General features: G+C 38.0%; 1 protein-coding gene across 1 annotated transcript in view; it reads left to right on the top strand.

Moving 5' to 3' along the window:
* The window catches only part of brinp1 (bone morphogenetic protein/retinoic acid inducible neural-specific 1), a 296156-nt gene that overhangs the window by 76947 nt on the left and 192851 nt on the right, over positions 1-26358 (top strand). Inside the window, exon 2 of the mRNA XM_061733573.1 lies at positions 5379-5646. Within this exon, the coding sequence (XP_061589557.1) occupies positions 5429-5646 (218 nt within the window). The 5' untranslated portion in view covers positions 5379-5428. The remainder of the gene's footprint in view (positions 1-5378; positions 5647-26358) is intronic.

The raw sequence follows: 26358 nt of genomic DNA, 5'->3' as shown, positions 1-26358 counted from the left end.
TGATTTATGCAATGGTGAAAAAATTGGCAAAATAAATGAAAAACTGCTGAAGAACCATGTTCGGTATTCGGCCAAGTGTTTATTATTATTTTCGGTTTCGGTTTCGGCCACAAATTTTCATTTCGGTGCATCACTAGTTAAAATGGCACTTTATTAAGTTTTAAGTTGGTTTAATAGATTAAATCTAACAGTTGTAGCTACGCCTGTTAAGAAATTTTCTTAAATCGACGCAGAGCCTACGGCGTAGATAACGTAGCCTACGGCGTAGGTTACGTAACCTACGGCGTAACCTAACAGCCTTTACTCCGGCGCGAACAACGGACAAAAGAGGGATTATGTCCATTCACTAAGTGAATATTATGAAAGTAAAATATACATTTGTCGCTAGAAATGTAATCAAAACGCATTTTTATGCAGAAACTAACTCAATTATTGATTTATTCACTAAGAAATGTCCACCATGTTTTTTTTTGGATTCAATCCGCAAATGACGACGAAAAGCATTCTGGGAAATGTTCATACCCCCTCGCTCGCGAAGTCAACATGTGAAATCCCTCGATCCGTAGGGGCTATTCTCAGCCCCTATATGCTCACTCCCCCTAGGTGAAAAGAGGAATTGGGACACCAATACCCTCATGGGAACGCACAAAATTTAGGGGTAGTGAAGAAAACGAGGCCGAGGGGGAGAATTGGGACGCAGCCCAAATTTTCAAATCCTTTAGACCTTTTCGCTGCTGTATTTCTAAAAGTCCTCCTGGACATTTACTGTAAAGTAAAAGTGTATATACATACAGATTCCTTTCCATCAATGCCAAACTCGTCAATGCTCTTATCAGCCTGAGAGCCCAGCTCTAATTAAATGAGACTAATTAAAGCCTGAATTGGGTTGGATAGTTATTGTCATAAAAAGACCACATACATTACAATTAGCTCAAAGTACACATACATTTTTATGTATTTATTTTATGCCTTTAATTATGAAAAAGGGGTCAAATGGACATTTCTTGCAAATACATATTCATATATTCTCTCGTGGCTTGTTTGTGAAGCGTTTACTGATTTATGGGATTCTGCCATAATTACAACAATCTTCATTTTTACCTGTAATGTTACAGAAGAAGAAGAAGAAAGAAGGGAAGTTATAACAATAAGAAGCTATGCCCTTATCAGTATGCCACCGGTTCATCGTGTATTTAACTAAAAGATTGGGCTCATTACATGTTTCTTTTCTTCTTGGTCTTTTATGATGTGTTATTGTCTAATAAAGCATGAAAGAGGGGAGCACTTTATACGAGCGGTTGATGTCACACCGTTGCCGAATGGCTCGGGGCCAAACCTTCAAAAAATATGACTGCGGATGAAAATCTGAAACATATCAATGGCAAGAAATAAACCTTTCTTTGCATTCACACAGGAGAAGAAGAGTTATCATTTTAACATTGTTTGTAATGAGGACATGTAGTAAAGATTTATTATTGGTTCATTTATTTTCCCTCTAACTGATTTAATTTTTGATTTAACAAGACGAGTTTCAATAAACTTACTTATAAAACACCCATCCCTACTTTAATTTATATAATACTCAATTATATGTATATATAAATATAATCAAATTAAAACAAATCAAAGCAAACAAAACAAAACAAACGCCCAGCATTTAGTTGTGCTACTATCTATGTATTTAATAATAGAAGTAATTATAATGTATAGTATTACATTATCATTACTTTACTATAATACTAAAATATAATAGAGAACAATAGACAGCAATGGTATAACAATATACTTGAATAACTATATAAGAGTAGATATGCTGTATATACTGTTTCATATATTTACCTCCAATTATATACATAAAAAATACTATAAATCTATATATCAACATATCTACATATAACTATAAATCAGTATATATTAATAGAGATATAGATATATAAATATATATATATATATATATATATATATATATATATATATATATATATATATACATAAATTGAGCAGCGTGTACGCTTCCCCCCCCTCCTCTCTGACCAGAGGTTGCCAGGTAGGCTGCAGAATGCAGATATGCAGAATGCACCGTACGTGTGTGTCGCCGCGTACCCTACGGCGTAGGCTCTGCGTTGGTGTAACGCGGAACCATAAATCAGCCTTAAGGCTGCAGCGGCGTGGGAGAGATGGATGACTGAGGGAGAACACAGTTTCACCAAGAGTGGAAAGCAGCGCCGGGCAAGTTATGCCACAGTTTGCAGATGTATTGTTGATGCGTGGGCTAACGTGTCTGCTGGGACTATTTTGCGAGCTTTTGCAAAAGCCGGCAAGTCCGAGGCGCCGCACAGCACGGAAAGAGACTCTGAAAGCGAGGAAATTGGGACTGGCACAGCTGATTTAGCGGAGCTCTTTAATGCAGAAACAGAGGATGAGACTTCGATGGGTTTGATTAATGTAAAAACTGAAATAAAGTAGCCTACAATCAAACAAAGTTTTGTTCCCGCTCTATTTTTAAATACGCACACTTGTGTGCTTGTGTGTGTGTTCTGCGGCGCGCGTGTGTGTGTGTGTGTGTGTGTGTGTGTGTGTGTGTGTGTGTGTGTGTGTGTGTGTGTGTGTGTGTGTGTGTGTGTGTGTGTGTGTGTGTGTGCGTGTGTGTGTGTAGACGGCGCCTTTAGGTTCGGTGCGCCGTGTGTGTGTTTTAAATACAGAAATGACACAAAACTGAGGGTGCGCCTTTCCACACGGCGCCCGTATGGTCGCGAAAATACGGAATTTATATATGAAAGCCAAACATTTAGCTATGAATCTTACCTGTCCAGGAGAAAATCAGCAACGTTGGCGTCTGTCTTCAAATTCTTCTCCACTTTCAGCTGTCTCCATATCAAAAGCATCTCCTATACAAATCCTTGTTTTATTTCGGACCTTGTCACGACGTAACTCGGATTCATAACGAGGTCTTTTAGGTTTTGGAAAGCTAGACATTTTTTCATCCAACACGTGTAAATAATTAGAGCCGAGCTGGCAACCCGGATGCCGAAACAATACTGACTTGGTGATTGGGAGATAGGTGGAGGGTGGAGCTTCAGAAACAATACTGACTTGGTGATTGGGAGATAGGTGGAGGGTGGAGCTTCAGAAACAATACTGACTTGGTGATTGGGAGATAGGTGGAGGGTGGAGCTTCAGAAACAATACTGACTTGGTGATTGGGAGATAGGTGGAGGGTGGAGCTTCAACATAAACATCAGTTGAGGGCTGCAACTCCTCTTTTTAAACTGGAATATCCTGGCTTGAGTGCTGTTGTCAGTGACATAAATATTTGAAATTAACATGATTTTTAAATGTCTGTTGACATATCGGGGTCATTTTATGATTCGTTTTATTATTGCTCTTACATACAGCTCCTTTAATACAGAGATTTTGTTTTTTTTTTACATTTAATGAGCCCAACCCAGGCACGTGTAAGTTCAGCAGCGACGTGAACAGATGAAAGTTTCCGCCAGGAGCAGTTTTTTATGATATGTAGATGATGCTCGTCCACTTTAGCGGCTGTTGAACATCGTAACGTATCATAAAGCCGTTTCGTAACCTCGCTAGAAGTGGTCGTGACACCAATTACAGACAGTCAGATAGTGTAACTGAAATTCTGCTTCACGCTCATCTGCGAAGGAATAACGCTCTCTGCAGAAGCAGAAACTGTGCAGCTTTCTGGAAACTCTAGAGAGGCGAGAACGGAAAATAAAAAAAACCTCCATCTCCCAATTCTTGGTTGAAAGACCTGATGTCATTTTTATATTTAGAGGAAATTAAATTCGGTATTAGGGGTTGTTCTGATGAGTTTTCTTATATTTGGGAACCTATTCTTTCTTTTGTTAACTCTTTGGCATCCTTGGAAGATTAATTTAATCTGATTTAATTTAATTACAGGGAAGTATGATATTGCTAACCATGTCTAATTTTTTTTAGGGTTCCTCTTATGTCTGTTTATTTTACATTTTTATTTATTCATCTTATTTCTTTTTTTTTATTTTTTGTTGTGGTTGTTTTGAGTGTCCTGTATTTTATTTTATGACTTTATTTTTCCTATTATTATTGTCTTCAGTCAGAGTTTGATTGGTAATTTACTTTGGGACCTGTTTATAATTATTATTTTGCAGTGTGTGTGTTTTGGGGTGTTTGTTTTGTTAAGTTTTGTGTTAGTTTAGTTTTTTTTGTTTGTTGTGTGTGTGGTAAAATATAAAACGGGGTATTCTGTCGAACCCTTTAAAAAAAATGTTTATTGTGTAATATAATCTACATCAGGGGTGTCAAATGTGCGGCCCGAGAGAAGTTTCCAACGCAAAAAAACTAAATGTTAATTTACTAAAAAGGAAGGCATAAATAATTGGCATGAATCGCAGCATATCCGATAATATATTTCTTCTACAAATCCATCGTTATTCCACAAAGAGAGCAGTTTGACATTTTTTTAGTTTTCTAGAATGCATTTGCCGATTTTATTTCTTTGTAGACGGTCGTTTATTTTTATTAACTGACTACTATTATATATTTTCGCAGGAAAAATATAACTGCTAAAAAAGATGATAGAAGATATTTATTCAGAGAATCTCAGTTTTGAATACGAGGATAGTGACAAAGTAAAACAGTTAAAAAAGAAGTGCTGACTTTTTCGTCACACTGGTGTAAATATCCGTGCCAATTTTTAAAAATAAATACACTTAATTGTACTGGAGAAATCTCTAAATCACAAAGAAACACTCTCGGATGTAATAAGAAAGATTTTGCTTTTAATTAAATTTGCTATAAAAAAACAAAATATAAAAAAAACATACTTGTTTCTGTTTATCTTTGTAAAATGATATTAAAAGTATTTTACATAATTTGAAAAAAAACAAGAAATTTCAAAAAAAGATCCTGAAGAAATATATTTGACATAATTAAAGTGTAAACAAAGTGAATATTTCCTTTAAAATTAACTAAACTGATATTGGATTAGATAACAATAGTAAAAAAAAAAAAAAGAATTAGAGAAACATTTTCCACACCGTTTTTGTTATTTTGAGCGTGCGGTCCGCGAGAAAGAAATTGGTCAAATCCGGCCCGCCAAGCAAAATGAGTTTGACACCCCAGATCTACATGGACTACCCAATAAAGAAACATGTTTAAAAAAAAAAAAAGAACGGAAAATAAATTCACACCACGCTGTCACGCTAAAATGACAACGACAAGGGTACTATCTTATATGTTCAATATGAGACAATTAACCTGGCTCTGTGACTTTTTCTTGCACTGCTAAGATATATATTTGTCATATAACAGCTTTTTCTTTGTGCATCTCTGCCCCCCCGTCCCCCCCTCCACCCCTTTCTTTTCTCTCCCATCAGGTCTCCACATAATGGAGCGAGAATGAACAGAGAGTGGCTTAAAAAAAAGCATGAACTGGAGGTTTATTGAGGTCATCTGCTTCCTGTTTATATGGGACCATATAACAGTTCAGTCTTCCCGCCAGGACCTGTTGGCTGCTGAACAACATGTCACCAAACAATATGACTGGCTCATCTCTGACCGCGGACCTTTCCACCACTCTCGGAGCTATATGTCCTTTGTGGAAAGATTCCGCCAAGGATTTACAACCAGATATAAAATTTATAGGTGAGTTCACTTTCGCTTGTATACCGATGCCGCTCATGCTTTTTAGGAGAATGTCTGTCTGTTTTAATGGTCGTGCTATTTCAAAGATAGCAGTTGTAAAAAGCTGAACTGTGTACGGTTTTAACTTATCTCATTGCACTTTTATATTTAGATGCAGTCACTTTCAGGACTATCAGTTCTTTTATTTCATCAGTGAAATGCAGTGACGGAGACTGTTGGTTTTCTTTTTACTGTGGGTGTTCTTTGAGCAATTTCTTTGACATTTGCCAAACAAATAAGTGTTGAAATCACTGCGGAATATCCAGAGGTGTCAAGTAACGAAGTACAAATACTTTGTTACCTTACTTAAGTAGACATTTTGGTTATCTATACTTCAATGTAATAATTATTTTTTCAGACGACTTTTTACTTTTACTCCTTACATTTTCACACAATTATCTTTACTTTTTACTCCTTACATTTTAAAAACAGCCTCGTTACTCTATTTCATTTCGGCCTTTAATAAAAACTATCCAGTTAAATTGCTCCATCCGGATAGAGTGAATTTGGTTGTGGTTGTGGCTCAGGCCCCGTTTACACATAGCCGGGTATTTACAAAAACGGATATTTCCCCCTCTACGTTTGGAAAAATTCCATCGTTTACACAAACCTGCATAAATACGCTGTTAACGTCATGCCAGCCAATCAGAATCCTGGAAAAAACATCAACAAATGACACGTGTAACTTCCATTTAAGCCTGATTTATGGTTCCGCGTTACACCAACGCAGAGCCTACGGCGTAGGGTACGCGGCGACGCACACCGTACGGCGCGCATCGCCGCGTACCCTACGCCGTAGGCTCTGCGTCGATTTAACGCGGGACCATAATTCAGGCTTTACTTCCAAGACGGAACGAGAGTCTTTGGTTTGGAGTGACAGAGAAGTGGAGTTACTTTTAAGTGTGACTTTAGAATATAAAACAAGTAAAATACAAGAAAATATTGACGGATGCCAAACTAATTGTAAACACAGATCGCACACATGACGCTAGTGGCGTTTCTGTTGCATAATGTGACGTTCTGAAGCCTAAATCTCCATTTTCCTCTGTTTAGACGCAAACGTGAAAACAGAGTTTTTGAAAATCTCCACTTTGGCCGGAGTTTTCAGAAATGATCGTTTTTGGAGACTTTGAGCTCCTTTTTCGTGTAAACGAACGGCCAAAACGGATGAAAACGCCTCAGTTTTTGCTCCGTGTAAACGAGGCCTGAAGTTTGACTTTTTGCACTAGTGATGCACCGAAATGAAAATTTGTGGCCGAAACCGAAACCGAAAATAATAATAAACACTTGGCCGAATACCGAACATGGTTCTTCGCAGTTTTTCATTTATTTTGCCAATTTTTTCACCATTGCATAAATCAAATACATTTGATTTAGGCTTTTCAAAGAAAAAAATCTTTTACAAAATTACAAGGTAGAAAATATTTATTGAACATAAAAAAATGAAATGTTTTTAATTTCCCAGCATTATGTTGTTTTGGTTCCACCTCCTGGTGAATGTTAGGTAAAATTCTTATGGGGTTAGTTTTTGGTTGGCCAATGATTTATGTTTGTGTTGCGCAACGTTACGGGATGGAGCGGCCAGTCTATTTCCTTATTTTACAACGCCGTTATTAATTGTTCAGTTTTTTTCCCCACTTATTCCACCAAACACCGAAAGTGTTTTTTTGCCATTTTCGGCCGAACAATTTCGGTTACCGAACAATCGGTGCTCTCTGAAACACATGTTAATGCTCAATAGTACACATATATGGTTCTTTAATATATTTACATTATACTAAGATACATTCATTTTCAATGGCTTTTGTCCTTAATGGCTTTTTTCCCCCTTACATTACTTTTACTTTTATACTTTAAGTAGTTTTGAAACCAGTACTTTTATACTTTTACTTGAGTAAAAAACTTGAGTTGATACTTCAACTTCTACAGGAGTATTTTTAAACTCTAGTATCTATACTTCTACCTGAGTAATGAAGGTGAATACTGAAGACACCTCTGGGAATATCCCCAGATCTCCCTGTGCAGCATAATTGGATAAGATATTCACAGGATTTAAAAAAAAAAGATTGATTATGAACAATATATTTCACATTTTAATTCTGCCCATGCTTACGAGACACAATCGTCTGAATGATGGGATTCTTGCATTTCCACATCCGAGCTATGGAAAAAAGAAAATGCAGCGTAAGCACAAAGGTAGACGAGGACGCACCATGGGCGCTGGATTCATTTCAGAAGTTGGGGGGCAGAAATTAAATAAGTCAAACATCACATTAAAAACTTGAAAAATGTGCTGCTTGGAGAAGATGCCACCGGGGATTAAACGGCTAATCTTGTGTTTGAGAGACGTGCGGCTCTACTGACTGAACTAAGCCGATGGTCTAGTGGGGCTGACAGCTTTGTTATTTAATGAAATCACAATAGAGACACAATGGTGTGAAAAGGTGTTAAGAGCTTAAAATGCACTCAATGATACCACGAGAAAAAATGTAAAGATTTGACGCTTTGGCAGCGTATTGGTGAGAAAAGAATAAGAAATGCAAAAACAGTTGTGCAAAATGGACTTTTATCTTGAGAAAAAGAAAAAAGGCAAACATGTAATTTTAATATCCACGAAGGCAGTACCAGCGGGGGGTATAATTACTTGGATTGGGGCATGTTTTCAGCGGTGGAATATGCCATTATTACCACTCTGATTAGCTTCCATCCGTTCATTTTCTACGACTTGTTCAGGGTCACGGAGGGCGGGGGGGCTGGAGACTTTCCAAACCGTCATCAAACTGGAGGTCGGGTTCACCCTGGACGGATCCAGATGAGCTTTGCATTTTTAATTTTCAACATTATGAGGCAAGGAGAAAATGTTCAGAGGTGTCATGGAAGTAAAAGCACAAATACCACTTAAAAAAGTACTGCAAAGTGAATTTTACTTGGTTAAAAGAGGGTATCCCCCAAGGATGGGCGGTATGGACTAAAACATGTATCACAATAATTTATATTATTTATCCCGATAACGATAAGAATGACGATAAAAAAATACCAATTCAACTCCACCTTTGTAACTATAAATCTATCACCACATTCAGTCTTTGGAGCCAAATCACTGCTCTAAAAGATACTGAATGCTACTAAACTACTTCTTTCTTTCTTTCTTTCTTTCTTTCTTTCTTTCTTTCTTTCTTTCTTTCTTTCTTTCTTTCTTTCTTTCTTTCTTTCTTTCTTTCTTTCTTTCTTTCTTTCTTTCTTTCTTTCTTTCTTTCTTTCTTTCTTTCTTTCAGGCTCATTTCTTTCTTTCTTTCTTTCTTTCTTTCTTTTCAGGCTCATTCCTTCCTTCCTTCCTTCCTTCCTTCCTTCCTTCCTTCCTTCCTTCCTTCCTTCCTTCCTTCCTTCCTTCCTTCCTTCCTTCCTTCCTTCCTTCCTTCCTTCCTTCCTTCCTTCCTTCCTTCCTTCCTTCCTTCACGTACGTTCTGCGTGGATTTAACACAGAACCATAAATCAGTTTTACACAAAAACGTCATCAACAGGAATTTATCGTTTTTACCGTGAGATACAAATTCTTACCGTGGGGAATTTTTTTGACGGTTTATCGTGAACGGTAAAATATCACCCATTCCTAGTATCCCCTTAAAATAGGTGGACCGAAGCTGCGTATTTACTTGCAAGTAAAGTTGCTTTCGTCAAGGAAAATTATGACTAAATATCATCATCAACGAACCTTTATCACCTGAGGAAAACGAAACGAGACGAAAATAATGGTCATGTGACAATAACGATAATTAAATATATAATGTAATATTGTAGAGGAATAAAAACCAGACTAAAATCTAGATTACAAAATAAAAACTCTTGCTTTTTGCTTTTTAGGAGAATGTCTGTCTGTTTTAATGGTCGTGCTATTTCAAAGATAGTAGTTGTAAAAAGGTGAACTGTGTACGGTTTTTAACTTATCGCATGCACTTTTATATTTAGATGCAGTCACTTTCAGGACTATCAGTTCTTTTATTTCATCAGTGAAATGCAGTGACGGACAGAGACTGTTGGTTTTCTTTTTTTACTGTGGGTGTTTCCTTTAGCAATTTCTTTCTCCTTCTTTCTATCTTTGAACAAATAAGTGTTGAAATCACTGCGGAATATCCAGACGTGTCAAGTAACAAAGTACAAATACTTAGTTACCTTACTTAAGTAGAAATTTTGGTTATCTATACTTCACTGGAATAATTATTTTTTCAGACGACTTTTTACTTTTACTCCTTACATTTTCACGCAATTATCTGTACTTTTTACTCCTTACATTTTAAAAACAGCCTCGTTACTTGATTGATCGATTGATTGATACTTGAGTGATTTAGAGATTTTTCCAGTACAATTAAGTGTATTTATTTTTAAAAATTGGCGCGGATATTTACGCCAGTGTGCCGAAAAAGTCAGCACTTCTTTCTTAACTGTTTTACTTTGTCACTATCCTCGTATTCAAAACTGAAATTCTCAGAATAAATATCTTCTATCATCTTTTTTAGCAGTGATATTTTTCCTCCGAAAATATATAATAGTAGTCAGTTAATAAAAATAAACGACCGTCTACAAAGAAATAAAATCGGCAAATACATTCTACAAAACTAAAAAAATGTCAAAAACTGCTCTATTTGTGGAATAACGATGGATTTGTAGAAGAAATATATTATCGGATATGCTGCGATTCATGGAAATTATTTATGCCTTCCTTTTTAGTAAATTAACATTTTGGTTTTTTGTGTTGGAAACACATTTGACACCCCTGTCTGACATCATGAGGGCAGAATATCACAGGAAAGTTCGTCATGTCCCTGGCACATGACAATGAAGTGCACCTCTAGTGGGGGACATTGGTATTACACATGCCAGGCTGTTCTCTACTCATTAGCACAGTATTGTCAGTTTCACAGCAGTTTCATATGTCCCCATTAGTCAAACGGGGACTTATTATAGAAATGATATCATTTCTACACGCAAAGAGCCTCTTTGCATTTCATGAGCAAAACCAAATGGGCATTATGCTCAAAAACCTCCAGTTGGCTCTTGTCCCACTTTCATCTCCTTCAAACGTATGCAAGTATAAGCAGCATGGGAGCGAGCAGTTATCACGCTCAGGAAACAGTTTCTGTGTCCCAGAGATGAACTTGCTTTGGTGAGAAAAGTGCAAAGGGACTGCAGAGCTACACTGAAAGACCTTGTAAAAAATGTGGGGCAAAACTGTAATTATTATCCCCAGTAAAACGTATTCTGTACCGACATGAGCTGAACATCACACAACAAAAGGAAACGGCTGCTCCAGCACCGACACGGAAAACCCAGATTACACTTTGCAGTTGAAGGTGGAGATGAAGGTCTCTGTTTTTGTAGAAGTAGTTTCTGCACATCTGTACTTTTGAAAACCTCAGCATTATACAAAATAAGCATTATCCAAAACTATAAGCTTCATCAAAAGGCAAAGTATCAGTAAAAGGTTTGGATCTACCAAGGCTTATAATCATTTTACAAGTGGATCTGTATAATCTTAATTAAAAAAAAATATCCATCTAGGTTAAAAGTTAATTGGAAATGTATTAGATATATATGTTTCCTATTTTGATGATTTTATCATTTTACATGAATTCACTAATTCCTTAATTTAAACACGTACAAATGGACCGACCTCAAACTGAATGTTTTATTTTGAAATGTGTTGTTTAAAATTTGTTTAACAGACTTTCATCCAGATAGAAGAAGTGAAACTTTAAAAACACCCACATTCAGTTTAAAAAAGAGTTTTGATATTTTAAAATATTGTGGACAAAACTGACACCAATCACCTAATGACCAAACCGACACCATTCTGAGTTTGTAATAAGATCTGGCGTTTACAATTAACACTTTAGAGGATTCATTTTACACTTAAACGTATCCTCTTCCACAATGATGCTCAGAACATGAACAGACTTATAACCAGTACTGGAGTTGAGGGGGGATGAGGGGGATGGCATCCCCCCCTGAAATAAAAACGTTCAAAATCATCCCCCCTGTAAAACTGCCATCCCCCCTTTCCATCCCTTATGTCATTTCATCAATGAATGTGGTTTTACTGCTATTTCAACATTTAGAGTCATCACCAGAAAAATAACTTATTTGACAATTTTCACCTGTTTCAAGTAGATTTTCACTTGAAATAAGTAGAAAAATCTGCCAGTGGGACAAGATTTATCTTCTCATTACAAGCAAAAAAATCTTGTTCCACTGGCAGATTTTTCTACTTATTTCAAGTGAAAATCTACTTGAAACAGGTGAAAATTGTTGTTTTTTCCAGTGATGAGTCTTGTTTTAAGTGTAATGAAATTTTTTTTACTAAAATGAGACATTTTAACTAGAAATAAGACAAATATTCTTGTTAAGATTGTGAGTTTTTGCAGTGATCCATGTTACTTATCCTGTGAAGGACAGAGTCATATTGATAAGTTCAGAAAAGTGTTTTTTATTGTTGTGTTTTGATGTATTTGATGTAAGTCCAGTGGATATTTAAAGCTTACAGAAGGCTGCATTTAACTGCTGCTATGTCATTCCTGCAGTATTTCTGCAGGTGTTTTGGTCACTGCTATTATTTGTAATATATTATATTATTTGTAATCAGCACAAATTATCTGTCCCCATATGATCAAATCCACCATCCCCTCTGATTTTTTTTTACAACTCGAGTACTGGTTATAACTGCGGAAAACAAAACATATTTTTCCATCTTGTTTTTTCTCTCCAAACAACAGGAGAAAAAAATATATATATACATGTATATAAAACACAGATGTTTGTGTGTATGTCGCAGCCATAACTGGGGCCAATCCCTTCTGATAGGAGTTACTGTTGGAGCTCAAGCGGCCGGGACTCGTGAGATAAACAGAGGCAGTTTTTCAGCGTATTCTGCGTATCCTCTGTAGTGAGATTAGTGCAGGTGCCGTCGCTGAGGCGGCCTCATCAAGCAAGCCACTCCAAGCTGCTTCTCCTTAACAGCTGCTAGGGTCCACGTCCAACTTCCTACCTGCAACATGTAGTACACACGGCGGGAGTTATTTTAGCACAACTTGTAGGATTACGGAGGGTCAGATTTCTAGTACGCGTTTGACTGGTCAGCATCAGATTAGGTTTTTCATACAGCTGTGGGCAGATGACCAGCATCTGCTTAATCCCTTATCGTTTAAAGCAGGGGTCGGCAACCCAAAATGTTGAAAGAGCCATATTGGACCAAAAAAACAAAAAACAAATATGTCTGGAGCCGCAAAAAATGAAAAGTCTTTTATAAGCCTTATAATTAAGGCAACACATGTTGTATGTATTTATATTAGTTATATTAGCCTACTACCAAAATGACTAAGTTGGCTATAAATACATAAGAGTTCACATACCTGCATAAAAGCGCAGTCTGCTCACTTCATTGTTTATTTCCTTTATAGGATGTGCAGCTATAAGTCCAATTAAAGCTGCAAGCAGCGATGAACGGGCCCTCGCACTCACGGCCACCGCCCCCATAAGCATATCAGAAATGACACCACCCACGACTTCCTATGTCAAACCATTCAAAAGTTATAGCAGAAAAAAGGGACAACCAATCAGAAGAAGGGGCGGGGCTAATGCAGGCCAATGAAGGCCAAGGACTCAAAACCGAGTCTGATGACACCACCCACGACTCTCTATGTCAAACCATTCAAAAGTTATGGCAGAAAATAGGGACAAACAATCAGAAGAAGGGGCGGGGCTAATTGTCAAACCATTCAAAAGTTATGACAGAGAAAAGTTTTCTAGGGGGCGCTGTTGAGCCATTTTGCCACGCCCATTAATACAAACCATGAAATATCAAATTTATCGCCAGGCCTGGCTTGCATGCAAAATTTGGTGACTTTTGAAACTATGAAATATGGACCAATCAGATGAAGGGGGGGAGGGAGGAGGGGGGGCCCTCTTTGGCGTCTAGCGTCGCCACTGTAACACTTTTGAAAGAGAAAAGTAATGCGCGTAGTCGCAGGATGGAGACGCACATTTTGATGTATAACACACCTGGGTTCACGTTACGGTTCGGGCCGTATTAATTGCCGAAGGAATGGCATAAATTGCGCCAAAATTACACAATTCATTCAAAATGGCCGACTTCTTGTTTTTGGCCATGGCGCCAAGAGACTTTTCTTTAAGTTGTGACATGATACAGGTGTGTACCGATTTTCGTGCATGTACGTCAAACCATATTGTGGGGCTTGAGGCACAAAGTATTCTAGGGGGCGCTGTTGAGCCATTAGGCCACGCCCATTAATGCAAACCATTAAATATAAAATTTTTCGCCAGGCCTGAATTGCGTGTAACATTTGGTGACTTTTGGGCCACGTTTAGGGGGAAAAAAGGCCCTCCTTTCTTCAGAAGAAAGAAAGAATAATTCCTACAGATACAATAGAGCCTTCACCTTGGTTTTCTTTATTCTCTCTTCTTTTCCTCCCTAATTTAATTTGTTTCGGAGCCTCACAGATCTCTTTATACAAATATGAAGTACAGAAAATGCAAGCGCAGAAATTAGATGGCTGAAAATCCTCTTTGGGATCTAACTACATGGTCTGGATCTCTCGCATCCCTTTGCTGTCTGCTATGAATTGCATAAAGACTTGAGCAGAGTGAGTGTCACTTCATACATGTCTTGACGGTTCTTTTACAGAGTTTCTTCCTTCCTTCATCATTCTTGGTAACATGCCACAGCCCCCCAGTCCCCACTGGCTTTTGTGCCTTGATACCATCACATGAAGAGAGTAAACAATGCATTTGCATAATGTGTGACTTGAGAGAGCAGGATGTTGCACAGAGGCATGAATCTCAGAGGCAAAACTTCAGAAGCTGCCTTTTTACGCACACTGTACAGCCGTCAAGTGCTTTCTGTGATTCTGCTGTGACTCATTAAAACGACAGTGTGTGTTTTCTTCTCCGGTAATGCCGGAAATATTCCAAGGCCCAGGTGGCTCCAGCCGTTTCTCACTCTCAACAAACCATTAGTGTCATCAAATGCAGTCATCAGTGTTAGGTATTTTACACTTTATCGCAAGGCAGTTAAATCATACATCAAGAATGTGAAAAATTTGTTGTTTTCCTCATTAAAGATTAAATACCGACCAATAACCCACCCATCTGCTCTGCAGGGCAGACAAAACAAAGTTTGATGGATCCATTTATCTTTTACAGGTTAACCTGACCAGAGAATTTTTCCTCAGGGCAATGTCTGTTTTAGTGGACTAAATAAAATATGCTTTAAAAAAAAAATAAAAAATGGTGTGATAATTTCCCCAAGGGTCTAAATGAAGCGCAAAAATTTTTATTCAAAGCTTGAACACCAGTTAATTTCAGTGATTAGTACATCATCAGCCAGTGCGGGGGAGGAAATCAGTGACATCAGCTGGTGTAGGGTTTGGTTGGAATGAAATCATACATACCCTCGGTCCTTCTTGGCACATGATTGCCCAGCCGTGCTCCACTCTAACAACCAATGAGGACTGAATCGCTTTGTAAATTTCCCCCGGGACTTTCTCTGCCTCAACGATTTAGTGGTGGAAAGTGGTTGAATCAGATTTACTGAGAGACAAAGCATCCATTCCTTTCGGGTTCACTTATCAAGTGAGATTACCCCAGAGGCGAGCCATATGGACAATGCCAACCTGATCAGCAACAAACAAATCTGCCCCCATCTTTAATAACATGGGTGCCGTGCCTCTTTTGCAGAATAAACACAGAATTAGAAGGTTCCAGCCTCTCGTCTTGTGCTCTGAAAAGGTCACCGTCACTTGGAAGGGAAAGACACACCACAAGGCACCAATTATCCTCTCCCTTTGGATGTCTCTTAAAGAAATCTCTTGGAGTGTACTTTGTGTAAGCAATTGTCACCGGCTAGCTAGAGCTGACTGCAATTGCCAACCTGAATTCATACTTTTTGTCATTCTAGTGAACATTCAGTGCATTTACATGGGAAGTTTAATTCCTCTTTAATTCAGAATTAAAATTAAATCCGATTTAAAATTAGTAAAAATAAGGCCTAGGCTATTTACAAGTGCAAGTACTGATGCGTGGGCTATTTACAACCTGCTACCAATATCAATGTTTGCTATTGCACCCATGTATTATTAGAAAAATAAATGTAAAAAAAATATTTATAAAAAAAAAAAAAATCCATCAGCTCAACAGTAATTGACAGGTATTCACACCACTTTTGATAAACTTAATTTAATCTCTTCAAAATATCTTACAATGACATAAGAGCAAACATTGTTCATACATACGTTTGCCTGGCTCTATTGTTTGACATACGGTGCGTCCGAAATGCCATACTAAACAGTATATACTCAAAAAGTATAGTTAAGTCCGGCACACTTTTGAGTAAATATCAGTAGTATGCATTCATTTGGACGTACTACTCAGAGCCACACGTCACTTCCTGATATTGGGAGGGGGAGTTGTTACCATGGTAACAACTCCTGTCACAGCAGCAGTAGCAGCACACCGCAAACAAAGTTTCAAGATGGCAGCACGCAGTAAACGGTGGTCAAGTGCAGAGACCATTTATTTAATAAATAGCTTGGAGGACCAGGAAATAACTAAAAGAACAGATGGCAGGAAACATAAAAATTGTGCGCTTTTCAAAGTTGTAGCGGCTAAGTTTGTTTTTCTTCCGGTAGACGTCATTTCCAGTAGTCGTAACTTCCGGTCCGCCCCCCTATCCAATCAGAACCTTCCCAACCCCCAGACCTTAAGGCCGCGTTCAGACTGCAGGCAAATATCCGATTTTTAGCCCATCCAGATTGAAACTGGATGACTCTTTTGAAGTCTGAACAGTCCCAAACCGCATGAGATCTGATTTTTGCAAACCAGATGGAAACCACCTCCGGGAGGTAGTTTCATATCCGATCCATATCTCATTTGGGCAGATGCGTCTCAGTCTGAACATCCAAACACTCAGATCGGATATGACTGTCCCAGACGCTCCAAACCACCCGCCCATTTCCAGTTGTGGAGCTACTCATCCTTACACAGAGAGCATGTACAATCTCTGATGTCACGTCAAAAACTATTATTTGTAGTTTAAGTTTTGCAAATTCACATTACAAATCATGTTTTAATAGCAGAAAAAAAGACTCCATTTCCACGTACGGTGCGGGTCGCCGCGTCCCCTACGCCGTAGGCTCTGCGTTGGTGTAACGCGGAACCATAAATCAGCCTTCAGTCGCGCTGTGAGCCTGAACCTGCAGCCCGTCAGCTCATCAGGAGGAGGTTATGGAGCGGGGCTGCCAGTTGTTCATTGCTGGTTGGTTTTGTTAAGTCTGAGCTTTGTTGGTTGGTTTGTTAGTTTGCTGGTGGTTTTGTTCTGAACACTTTTCTCTGTTTCTCATTTTGCTGGGACGCCGGGTCCCTCCGCCGAGACACAACTTTTGCGGTATGCGTTCATTGTTATGTCTAAAAATGATGCGCAGTGCCGACCCAATCAGAAACGGTACAGATATTTTGGGATTTTTTATATATATAAAAGAAATACATGACTTCACACAATACACGCGCTGGGTGACGCCTCCGCTCCGACGTCGTTGCTATGGCAACCCGTCAGATCAGTCAATGATGTGGCCCAGTCTGAACAGAGCCAGATCCGATATGGACACTTGCTAAAAACAGTGTGGACAGTCAGCGCTGAAAATCTGATATGAGAAGGAATCAGATATGAATCAGATTTGCCTGCAGTCTGAACGCGGCCTTAGAGGAATTGGATAAAGCCGATCAAACGTGTTTTCCATGTAAACCTCAATTCAGAATTACTATTTCCATGTAAACTCGAAGGAAAATAGTTTAATTCTGAATTATTTAATTCAGAATAATTAATTCCGAGTTAAAAAACATGTAACCGTGGCCATTTTCCTTTTTATTAATCAGTTGAAAGAATGACAGTTTCACTCCTGGCTACATTTTGTTGTTGTATCAGTGATGTGTCTCAGTTAGCGGTTAAATTCGATGGCCTTCTTCCATCACATGAACATCTCTGCTTTTCCTACTTGTACTCCATTATGGGGTGGAATATGTTTCAAATGATGCATGTTCTCTGTTCGGTCTTTGTTCGCAGAGCTCTATCTCAGGTTCTTGTCGGCCGGAGCAAAAAATCCAATATAAATGCAAATCCAGTAGTCATTAATGTATTTTAAAGGCTTCAAATCAGCATTGGACTGTAATCAAAAAAAAAGGAAAAGAAAAAGATGAGGACTGTTATTTAGGATGAAAAATATTTATGAAAATGCTCGGCTCTGATTGATCCCACTTTGAAAAGCAATACAGATGTGAATGAATAAAGATATTTGATAGGCTGGTTGGGGAACGAGCGCTCATCAAAACCTCTAAACGTATCTAAAGTGCTGGATACAGCCCTGAAGTAATTTGGGAAGAAATAATGACAGACTACACTACACTAAAACCAACGTGTTTTCAAACAGATTAAAAAGACAAACAGGAAAAAGGTGCAAATAAGGTTCTCATTATCTTAATGACTTTTTGACACATTCTATTGCCGGATGACACTAAAATGTCTCTACAATATTATTTATATTTTTAATATTTGTTTTGATTTGAAAAAAAATCATTTGGATGTCGGAAGGTACAACTTCAAGTTTCTGTTTATTTCTCAAAATCAGCGTCTGACATCTTCTTTGATTTCCCCAAATTGTCAAAAACTGGAAATTCAGAGTTCCTCACTGTCAAATGCATCAGTACCATTTTAATTATATTATATAATTAAGTGTCTTTATAACACTATGTCATATTTAAAGCCCTTTTTAAAGATGATGTATTTTTTAAATTTAATTTCCCCTCAGAACAAATGTATTTTCTAGTTTTATGGAATGATAGATTTTATTCTTCAATTAACAAGAACATATTAGGTTTTTTTTTTTAATGAGAGCACAGATGGAATATTTGTTGGCGTCTCCTGTAACCGTCGTAGATAAAAGCTGCACGTGTTGCGTAACGAGCCCAAACCAATCTCTCCTTCTGTTCTATCCAGATTAATTCAGGATGTTTGACGATCAAAAAGTCATCCAACATAAGATGCTTTGCATTAACACAACAACAACAGAGAAAAGCTGCTGAAGTCTGACGACAAAAATGTGATTTGATTTGTGTTAAACTCCAAAGTAAACCTCTCTCTGAAGATCAAACTGTTGAGCATTACCTTTCACACTTTCTGATAGTTACTCATTTACGCCTGACAACAATGGTAACCCATAGTCGCTAATTGACCAAATTTTAGCATTTTTACTTTTGCTTTAACAAATCCGGAGCACATTCCTGCATCCTCTCCGGCTTTAAGGTGGAAGTGTCCCAGTCTTTCTGTGGCATATTGGGCTTATTAGGTTGCACCTGCGAAGGAGTGGATTAGGGCTGAAACGATTCCTCGATTAATTCGAGTAATTCGATTACAAAAAATTATCGAGGAATTTTCTCTGCCTCGAGGAATCGTTTAATTTCACCAGCTCAAAGCATCGTATTTCAGCCGGACTACATTTAATGCGGCACACCGCGCTGACGCCGCGCACGTAAAGGAAGAAGAAAGAGGCGTTTGTTTGGTTTTAGTAAAATGCCGTGCTCAGGTGGGAGATACATGTAGTTCAGTGCTTCTCCTATATGTTCCCCCTCTAACCCGGTACATACATGGGTTCCTCTAAACATCTGTTCCCGCTACAGTTTTAACTAAAAGAAAAGGCAGAAAATGTCAGAAAAATAAAAACGTAATAAAGCTAACTGGGTAGTTTTCAGTTTTAGCTCTGTAGTCATTGATGGATAAAACAAGCAGCACTGGTGTTTAATGTGCTCCAATACAGCAGGTCTCAGAATTTTATTTTGAACACTGCCAAAACTCAAAATCTTATACTTTAACTTAACCGGGTGGTTTGAGAGCTGGGTCCTCGGGGGTCCGTCCCAGGCAGGACCAGCTTCACACTACGAGATTTTCAGCGAAATCTGTCGGTTCGATCCCCAGTAACGGGCGATGCGCCCCGGAGTCACTTTCAAAATATTGTTGAGCGGCGTGTACCCTCCCCCTCCTCCCCCCGACCAGAGGTTGCCAGGTAGGCTGCAGAATGCAGCAGGAACGTAGGCTGCCATGGCTGCCATAATTAGAGCCGAGCTGGCAACCCGGATGCCGAAACAATACTGACTTGGTGATTGGGAGATAGGTGGAGGGTGGAGCTTCAGAAACAATACTGACTTGGTGATTGGGAGATAGGTGGAGGGTGGAGCTTCAGAAACAATACTGACTTGGTGATTGGGAGATAGGTGGAGGGTGGAGCTTCAGAAACAATACTGACTTGGTGATTGGGAGATAGGTGGAGGGTGGAGCTTCAGAAACAATACTGACTTGGTGATTGGGAGATAGGTGGAGGGTGGAGCTTCAGACCAAAACAAAAAATGACAACATAAACATCAGTTGAGGGCTGCAACTCCTCTTTTTAAACTGGAATATCCTGGCTTGAGTGCTGTTGTCAGTGACATAAGTATTTGAAATGAACATGTTTTTTAAATGTGTGTTGACATATCGGGGTCATTTTATGATTCGTTTTTGATTACTCGATTAATCGATGGAATTTTCAGTAGAATACTCGATTACTAAAATATTCGATAGCTGCAGCCCTAGAGTGGATAAAACATGCCTGATGTGGCTTTCAAGAGTGATTACGTTTGCTGCTGCTTCCAATAATCTGGTTAGTACTGGTTCGGCCATATCCGTTAATGACAGTTAAGTTTTTTTTCTTTCCCAACTCGTTTCATTTTAACTATTCATTTTATGTTGCGTCTCAATAAACTGCCTCGAGACACTTCAGCGCTAAAATAACACTTTTCACAACGTCATACTGTAAATTCCTACAATGTGTAATTGTCATCTCGCATATGTGTCTCAATATGTACCAAACATACCAGTGATCCCACATTTAAAAACAAAAATATATAGAAAAAATTACATTTTGATATTGATATAATATAATATTATTATATGATTATATATTATATTATATTATTATTATAATTATAATATATATTATTATAATTATTATATATATATATATATATATATTTTAATTTAATTAAATTCAATGTAATTACATTTTAATTAATTAATTTAATTATATATATATATATATATATATATATATATATATATATATATATATATATATATATTATATATTATATTATTATTATTATATAATATTTGATATAAGATATTGTTGTATACATACATTCAGTAAAGAGCAGATTAATATACATGTACTGGAGGTTCATGCATTGTCTCAACTTTATTTCAATTAAATCTAAATTTCTACTGAACTAAAAGATAACTGTTATCTTGGTTATTATATCATGCATATAATAAGTGTACCTTTATTCACCAACAGGTATTGTTTGGTGCAAGGTTTGACAAGGTTATATTTAATGCAGGCTCATCATGCATCTTCAACTGAGCCTTCCCTTCATGACGCTAATTATTCCACTGGACTATTAGTAACCATCTGATCACAACTAAGACGCACATGAATAATCAAATCTAATTAGCACATGTAAACTCATAACGCCTTGTAATTTAAATCATCTATCAAAGCCAGAGCTTTGAAATTTGTAATGTCCTTCAGCTTTTTTCTCATTTTATTTTTTCCCCCCATTTATGTTTGTAGTTTTGACACATCTATTCTCTTCACTTTCCCACATCTTTTTCTCCTGTCAGTCAACATATATAATTACTGATTTTTAATTTTTCTTCCGACGAAATGAGGGCCTTTTTTGCCCCAAAAGTCACCAAATTTTGCACGCAAGCCTGGCCTGGTGAAAAATTTGATATTTAATAGTTTGAATTAATGGGCGTGGCCTAACGGCTCAACAGCGCCCCCTAGAAAACTTTGTGCCTCAAGCCCCACGATACGGTTAGACGTACATTCACGAAAACCGGTACACACCTGTATCATGTCGCAACTTAAAGAAAAGTCTCTTGGTGCAGGAACAGGAACAGGAAGTCGGCCATTTTTAATGAATCGTGTAATTTTGGCGCAATTTATGCCATTTCTTCGGCCGTTAATGCGGCCCGAGCCATAATGTGCACCCAGGTGTGTTATACATCAAAATGTGCGGTCTCCATCCTCCGACGACCCGCATTACTTTTCTCATAAAAATATGCTGCTTTATGCCAATGCTTATTCAACTTTCCACAAAAAAAGCTTTTGACCTGAATGTAACATTCTTCATAAATACAAACACAATGTAGTCCCCAACTTTACACTTGTCAAGACTAACTTAAGATTCCTTGTTTTTTTAAGCAGCTCAATGTAAAACAATTAACCATATGCATCACAAACATTGTACAAGAAGTGCATAGGTCAGTTAGTTGTCCCATGTAATTATGCCTAACCTCATATGGAGGAAAATAAAAGGCTCAAAAAATATCCCCTTCTCCTAAGTGGGATCAAAACGGGATTTTACGTAATCTTACGGGATTTTACAGGATTTTACAGGACTTCAGGTGCTGATCTGGGCACTGCAGTAATAAGGTTCCAACTACAGGACTGTCTCAGAAAATAAGGTTCTTTATTTTCTGTTATGCAATTAAAAAAAACAAAAATGTCATACATTCTGGATTCATTACAAACCAACTGAAATATTGCAAGCCTTTTTTTATTATTTTAATATTGCTGATTATGGCTTACATTTTAAGATTAAGATTCCCAGAATATTCTAATTTTTTGAGATAGGATATTTGAGTTTTCTTAAACTGTAAACCATGATCAGCAATATTAAAATAATAAAAGGCTTGCAATATTTCAGTTGATTTGTAATGAATCCAGAATGGATGACATTTTTGTTTTTGTAAAATCACAATATTCTAATTTTCTGAGACAGCCCTGTATATGTTGTTCATTGGCAATCGTGTTATGGTGCAGCTCAGGTGATATTGCGGAGTAATCCAAAAGTAATGTAACTAGTTACTTTCAGCAACCAGTAACTAAGTAGTGTAAGGGATTACTTTTTTTTAAAAGTAACTAGTAATATGTAATGGATTACTTTTTTTGAGTAACTACCCCAACACTGGTCCTCATTGGGTTTGTGGTTTCACGTACCAGATGGATTTCTGGATGTTTCTGGCTTTCTCGTATAAACTTGTCCCCAGCTTCCCTTCTTCTGCCCCGTGTAAAGTCTCACCTTGTGGTCTTGCTATGCTGCACTTTTGTTTCATCCTCTTCCAAGAGGTCAGGTGTTACCTGGAGCGTTTCACAAGCGGAGTTCTTCTGACGACTGCCAGTTCAGTTGGATCAGTGAGATTACATGTTAACTCGACGGATCAGATCACACGGCAGTCTGCACGTCTAAATATGTATTTCTCACACTGTTTTGCCCTTTTCTCATCCTTATGAAAAGGGATAGTCGGTGTCAAATAAAATGCTGTTTCAGACTTCTAAGCATGTATGTAGTTGAAGTTTCTTGTGGAAATGCTCTGACTTGTTGATGCTCAGACTTCACAGGTTGACGTGAGGTCAGTGGAGGAGGTGGAGAGTTGGAGACTCTCCTGGAGTTTGATTTGAAGTATAGACGACATCCTCTACGCGCTTCTTGTTTCAGACTTCTTGCTTGATCCACCCTGTGTAAATTGACGCAGTTCAGCACTAATATATATATATATATATATATATATATATATATATATATATATATACTAGTGCTGGCCAACGATTAAATTTTTTTATCTTAATTAATCCATGATTTCTGTAATTAACTATGTGATTAATTGCATATTTATTGCAAATTTCTTCACACATTTTGTGCTGTTCTAAATTACCTCAAGGTATTTTTTTTTAAATGTTTTTAATACTGTTAACAACATGAGAAAGGGCAAATATACTGCTTTATGCCAATGTTTATTCAACTTTCCACAAAAAAAGCTTTTGACCTGAATGCAACATTCCTCACCTGATCCTCAGTGCTCAACCATAAACTAACAACCATAAACTTGAGTTTTATGTTTTATGTAAAGCGCTTTGCATTGCAATTTTTATTTGGTAAGAAAAGCGGTTAACAAATAAAGTTTGATTTGACTCGTCCTATTTTGCAAGCTGCTACAGCGTTGTCTGCTTTTGACCAGGGGTGGGGGGCGTGGCACGCTGCGCTCTTTAGGCTGATTTATGGTTCCGCGTTACACCAATGCAGAGCCTACGCCCTAGCTACGCGACACGCACCGTACGGTGCGTGTCGCGTAGCTACGGCGTAGGCTCTGCGTTGATTTTACATTAACTTTGATGGTAATTCATTTCAAATGGACGGTAGATGCAAATAACTTCAGTCTTGTCCAGCGAACCATCTGGCATCTTTTTGAAAGTGAACTAACCGTTCAAAAGTCTCTTTTAATTCTCCATCTTTCAATCCACCATACTTTTAATCAGGCTACGGGTGCCGACGAGCGCCAGAAATGATATCATGCCTTTTTTTTTAATCGTGCGTTAAAAAAATTGTCGGCGTTAAGAGGACGTGAAGTTAACGCGTCGTTAACGCGTTAACTTGGACAGCCCTAATATATGGTTGGGAGCTTTTCCGTCGGCTGACATCTTCCTCGACTCCACCAAACTCTCTCTGCTCTTTTCTGCTGTCTGCATCCCAGCAATCAGCTCATCTCCTGCAGCTGCTACCTATGGGTTTTGTAGTCTTTGCCACGGCTGCCATGATGGGTTGTAGTCCCCGGAATTTTGTGTTTACTCGTGTTATCTTTGTCTAATATTTAAAATTGTTTGATGATCTGAAACATTTAAGTGTGACAAACATGCAAAAAAATAAGAAATTAGGAATCGGGCAAACACTTTTTCACACACACACACACACACACACACACACACACATATATATATATATATATATATATATATATATATATATATATATATATATATATATATATACACATATGTGTTATCAGCTTGACAAAATTGTTTTTGTCTATTATTGTGCCTTAGATGGAGATCTGAGCAAATTTTTTTTAGTGCTGCCACATCTGTTTTCAAAAAGAAACAAGAAACAAGGTGTAACATTTGTCTGAATCAGGTCCTGCATTCATTTGGATGAGCCACCTGTAATTGGATATATAGAGGGATGGAAGATTTGATGTAGTCAGTAGATTTAGTGAGAACGGCTGCTGCGGCGATGTTTAATTCAGCAGCTCTAGCCACAGGAAGAGACGCAGAGATGCAGTTGGGAAGTCAGGGAGGATGAAACAGACTGGAGAAAGAGGACAAAGACATCAAGGGTCTTGGGATGCCATTAGGCAGGGAGACAGGGAGGTGCTAAAAGTGTGTGATAAAGAAAATGTATGTAAGTGCTTGAGACATGGAAGGCGGTCCGGGGAGTTCAATATCAAAACAGTGAGAGGGGGAGCTGACAGGTGAGCCTGCAGTGAGGTCACCCTCAAGGTGAGCAAGAACAACGGGGCATAGCTACAGTTTAGATAACTCAAACATCACACAACACCAACGCTCAAAAAATATTACAAATAAAATATATTTTGTACAGCTATGCATTATTTAAGCCTTTATCTCATTATGGTTGCATAAATGTTTTCCTTGCATGTCAAGATGTTTTCAAAATGTATTAACATAGACAAGGATTGTGGGGACGAGTAGGAACTTTGCATACTATTGATGTATTTTTATCTAACACTGCTACCAATAAACAGTAGGTAATATCAATGGTATTTTTTCTATTTCTTTTTACTTTTATTTTTTGGGGAAAGAGGGAGGAAATCTATGTCTATGTACTTTTTGATGCTGACCCTGCGTGACCTGAAAGGCACCTATAAATAAAATGAATTATTATTAATTATTAGGGCTCGAGCACTGACAGTGCGATGGCCCTATTGTATCTGTAGGAATTCTTTATTCTTTTTCTTATTCTTTATTCTTCTGACGAAATGAGGGCCTTTTTGCCCCCCTAAACGTGCCCCAAAGTCACCAAATTTTGCACGCAAGCCAGGCCTGGCGATAAATTTGATATCTCATGGTTTGCATTAATAGGCGTGGCCTAATGGCTCAACAGCGCCCCCTAGAAAACTTTTCTCTGCCATAACTTTTGAATGGTTTGACATAAAGAGTCGTGGGGGGTGTCATCAGACTCGGTATTGAGTGCTTGACCATAATTGGTGAACATTAGCACAGCCCCTTCTTCTGATTGGTTGTCCCTATTTTCTGCTATAACTTTTGAATGGTTTGACATAGAGAATCGTGGGTGGTGTCATCAGACTCTGTATTGAGTCCTTGACCTTTATTGGCCTGAATTAGCCCCCCCGCCCCTTTTTCTGATTGGTTGTCCCCATCTTCTGTTATAACTTTTGAATGGTTGACATAGAGAGCCGTGGGTGGTGTCATCGGACTCGGTTTTGAGTACGTGACCTTCATTGGTGCAAATTAAACGCGGCCCCTCTTCTGATTTGTCGATATTTGATAGTTCCTATTTTCTGCCATAACTTTTAAATGATTTGACATAAAGAGTCATGGGTGGTGTCATCGGACTTAGTTTTGAGTCCTTGACCTTAATTGGTGCAAATTGCGTTGCGAGGGCCCATTCAAATTATTATTATTATTATTATTATTATTATTA

Source organism: Cololabis saira, chromosome 11 (genome assembly GCF_033807715.1).
Source record: "Cololabis saira isolate AMF1-May2022 chromosome 11, fColSai1.1, whole genome shotgun sequence".
NCBI classification, from domain to species: Eukaryota; Metazoa; Chordata; class Actinopteri; order Beloniformes; family Belonidae; genus Cololabis; species Cololabis saira.
This window is presented reverse-complemented; position numbering and strand designations above follow the sequence as displayed.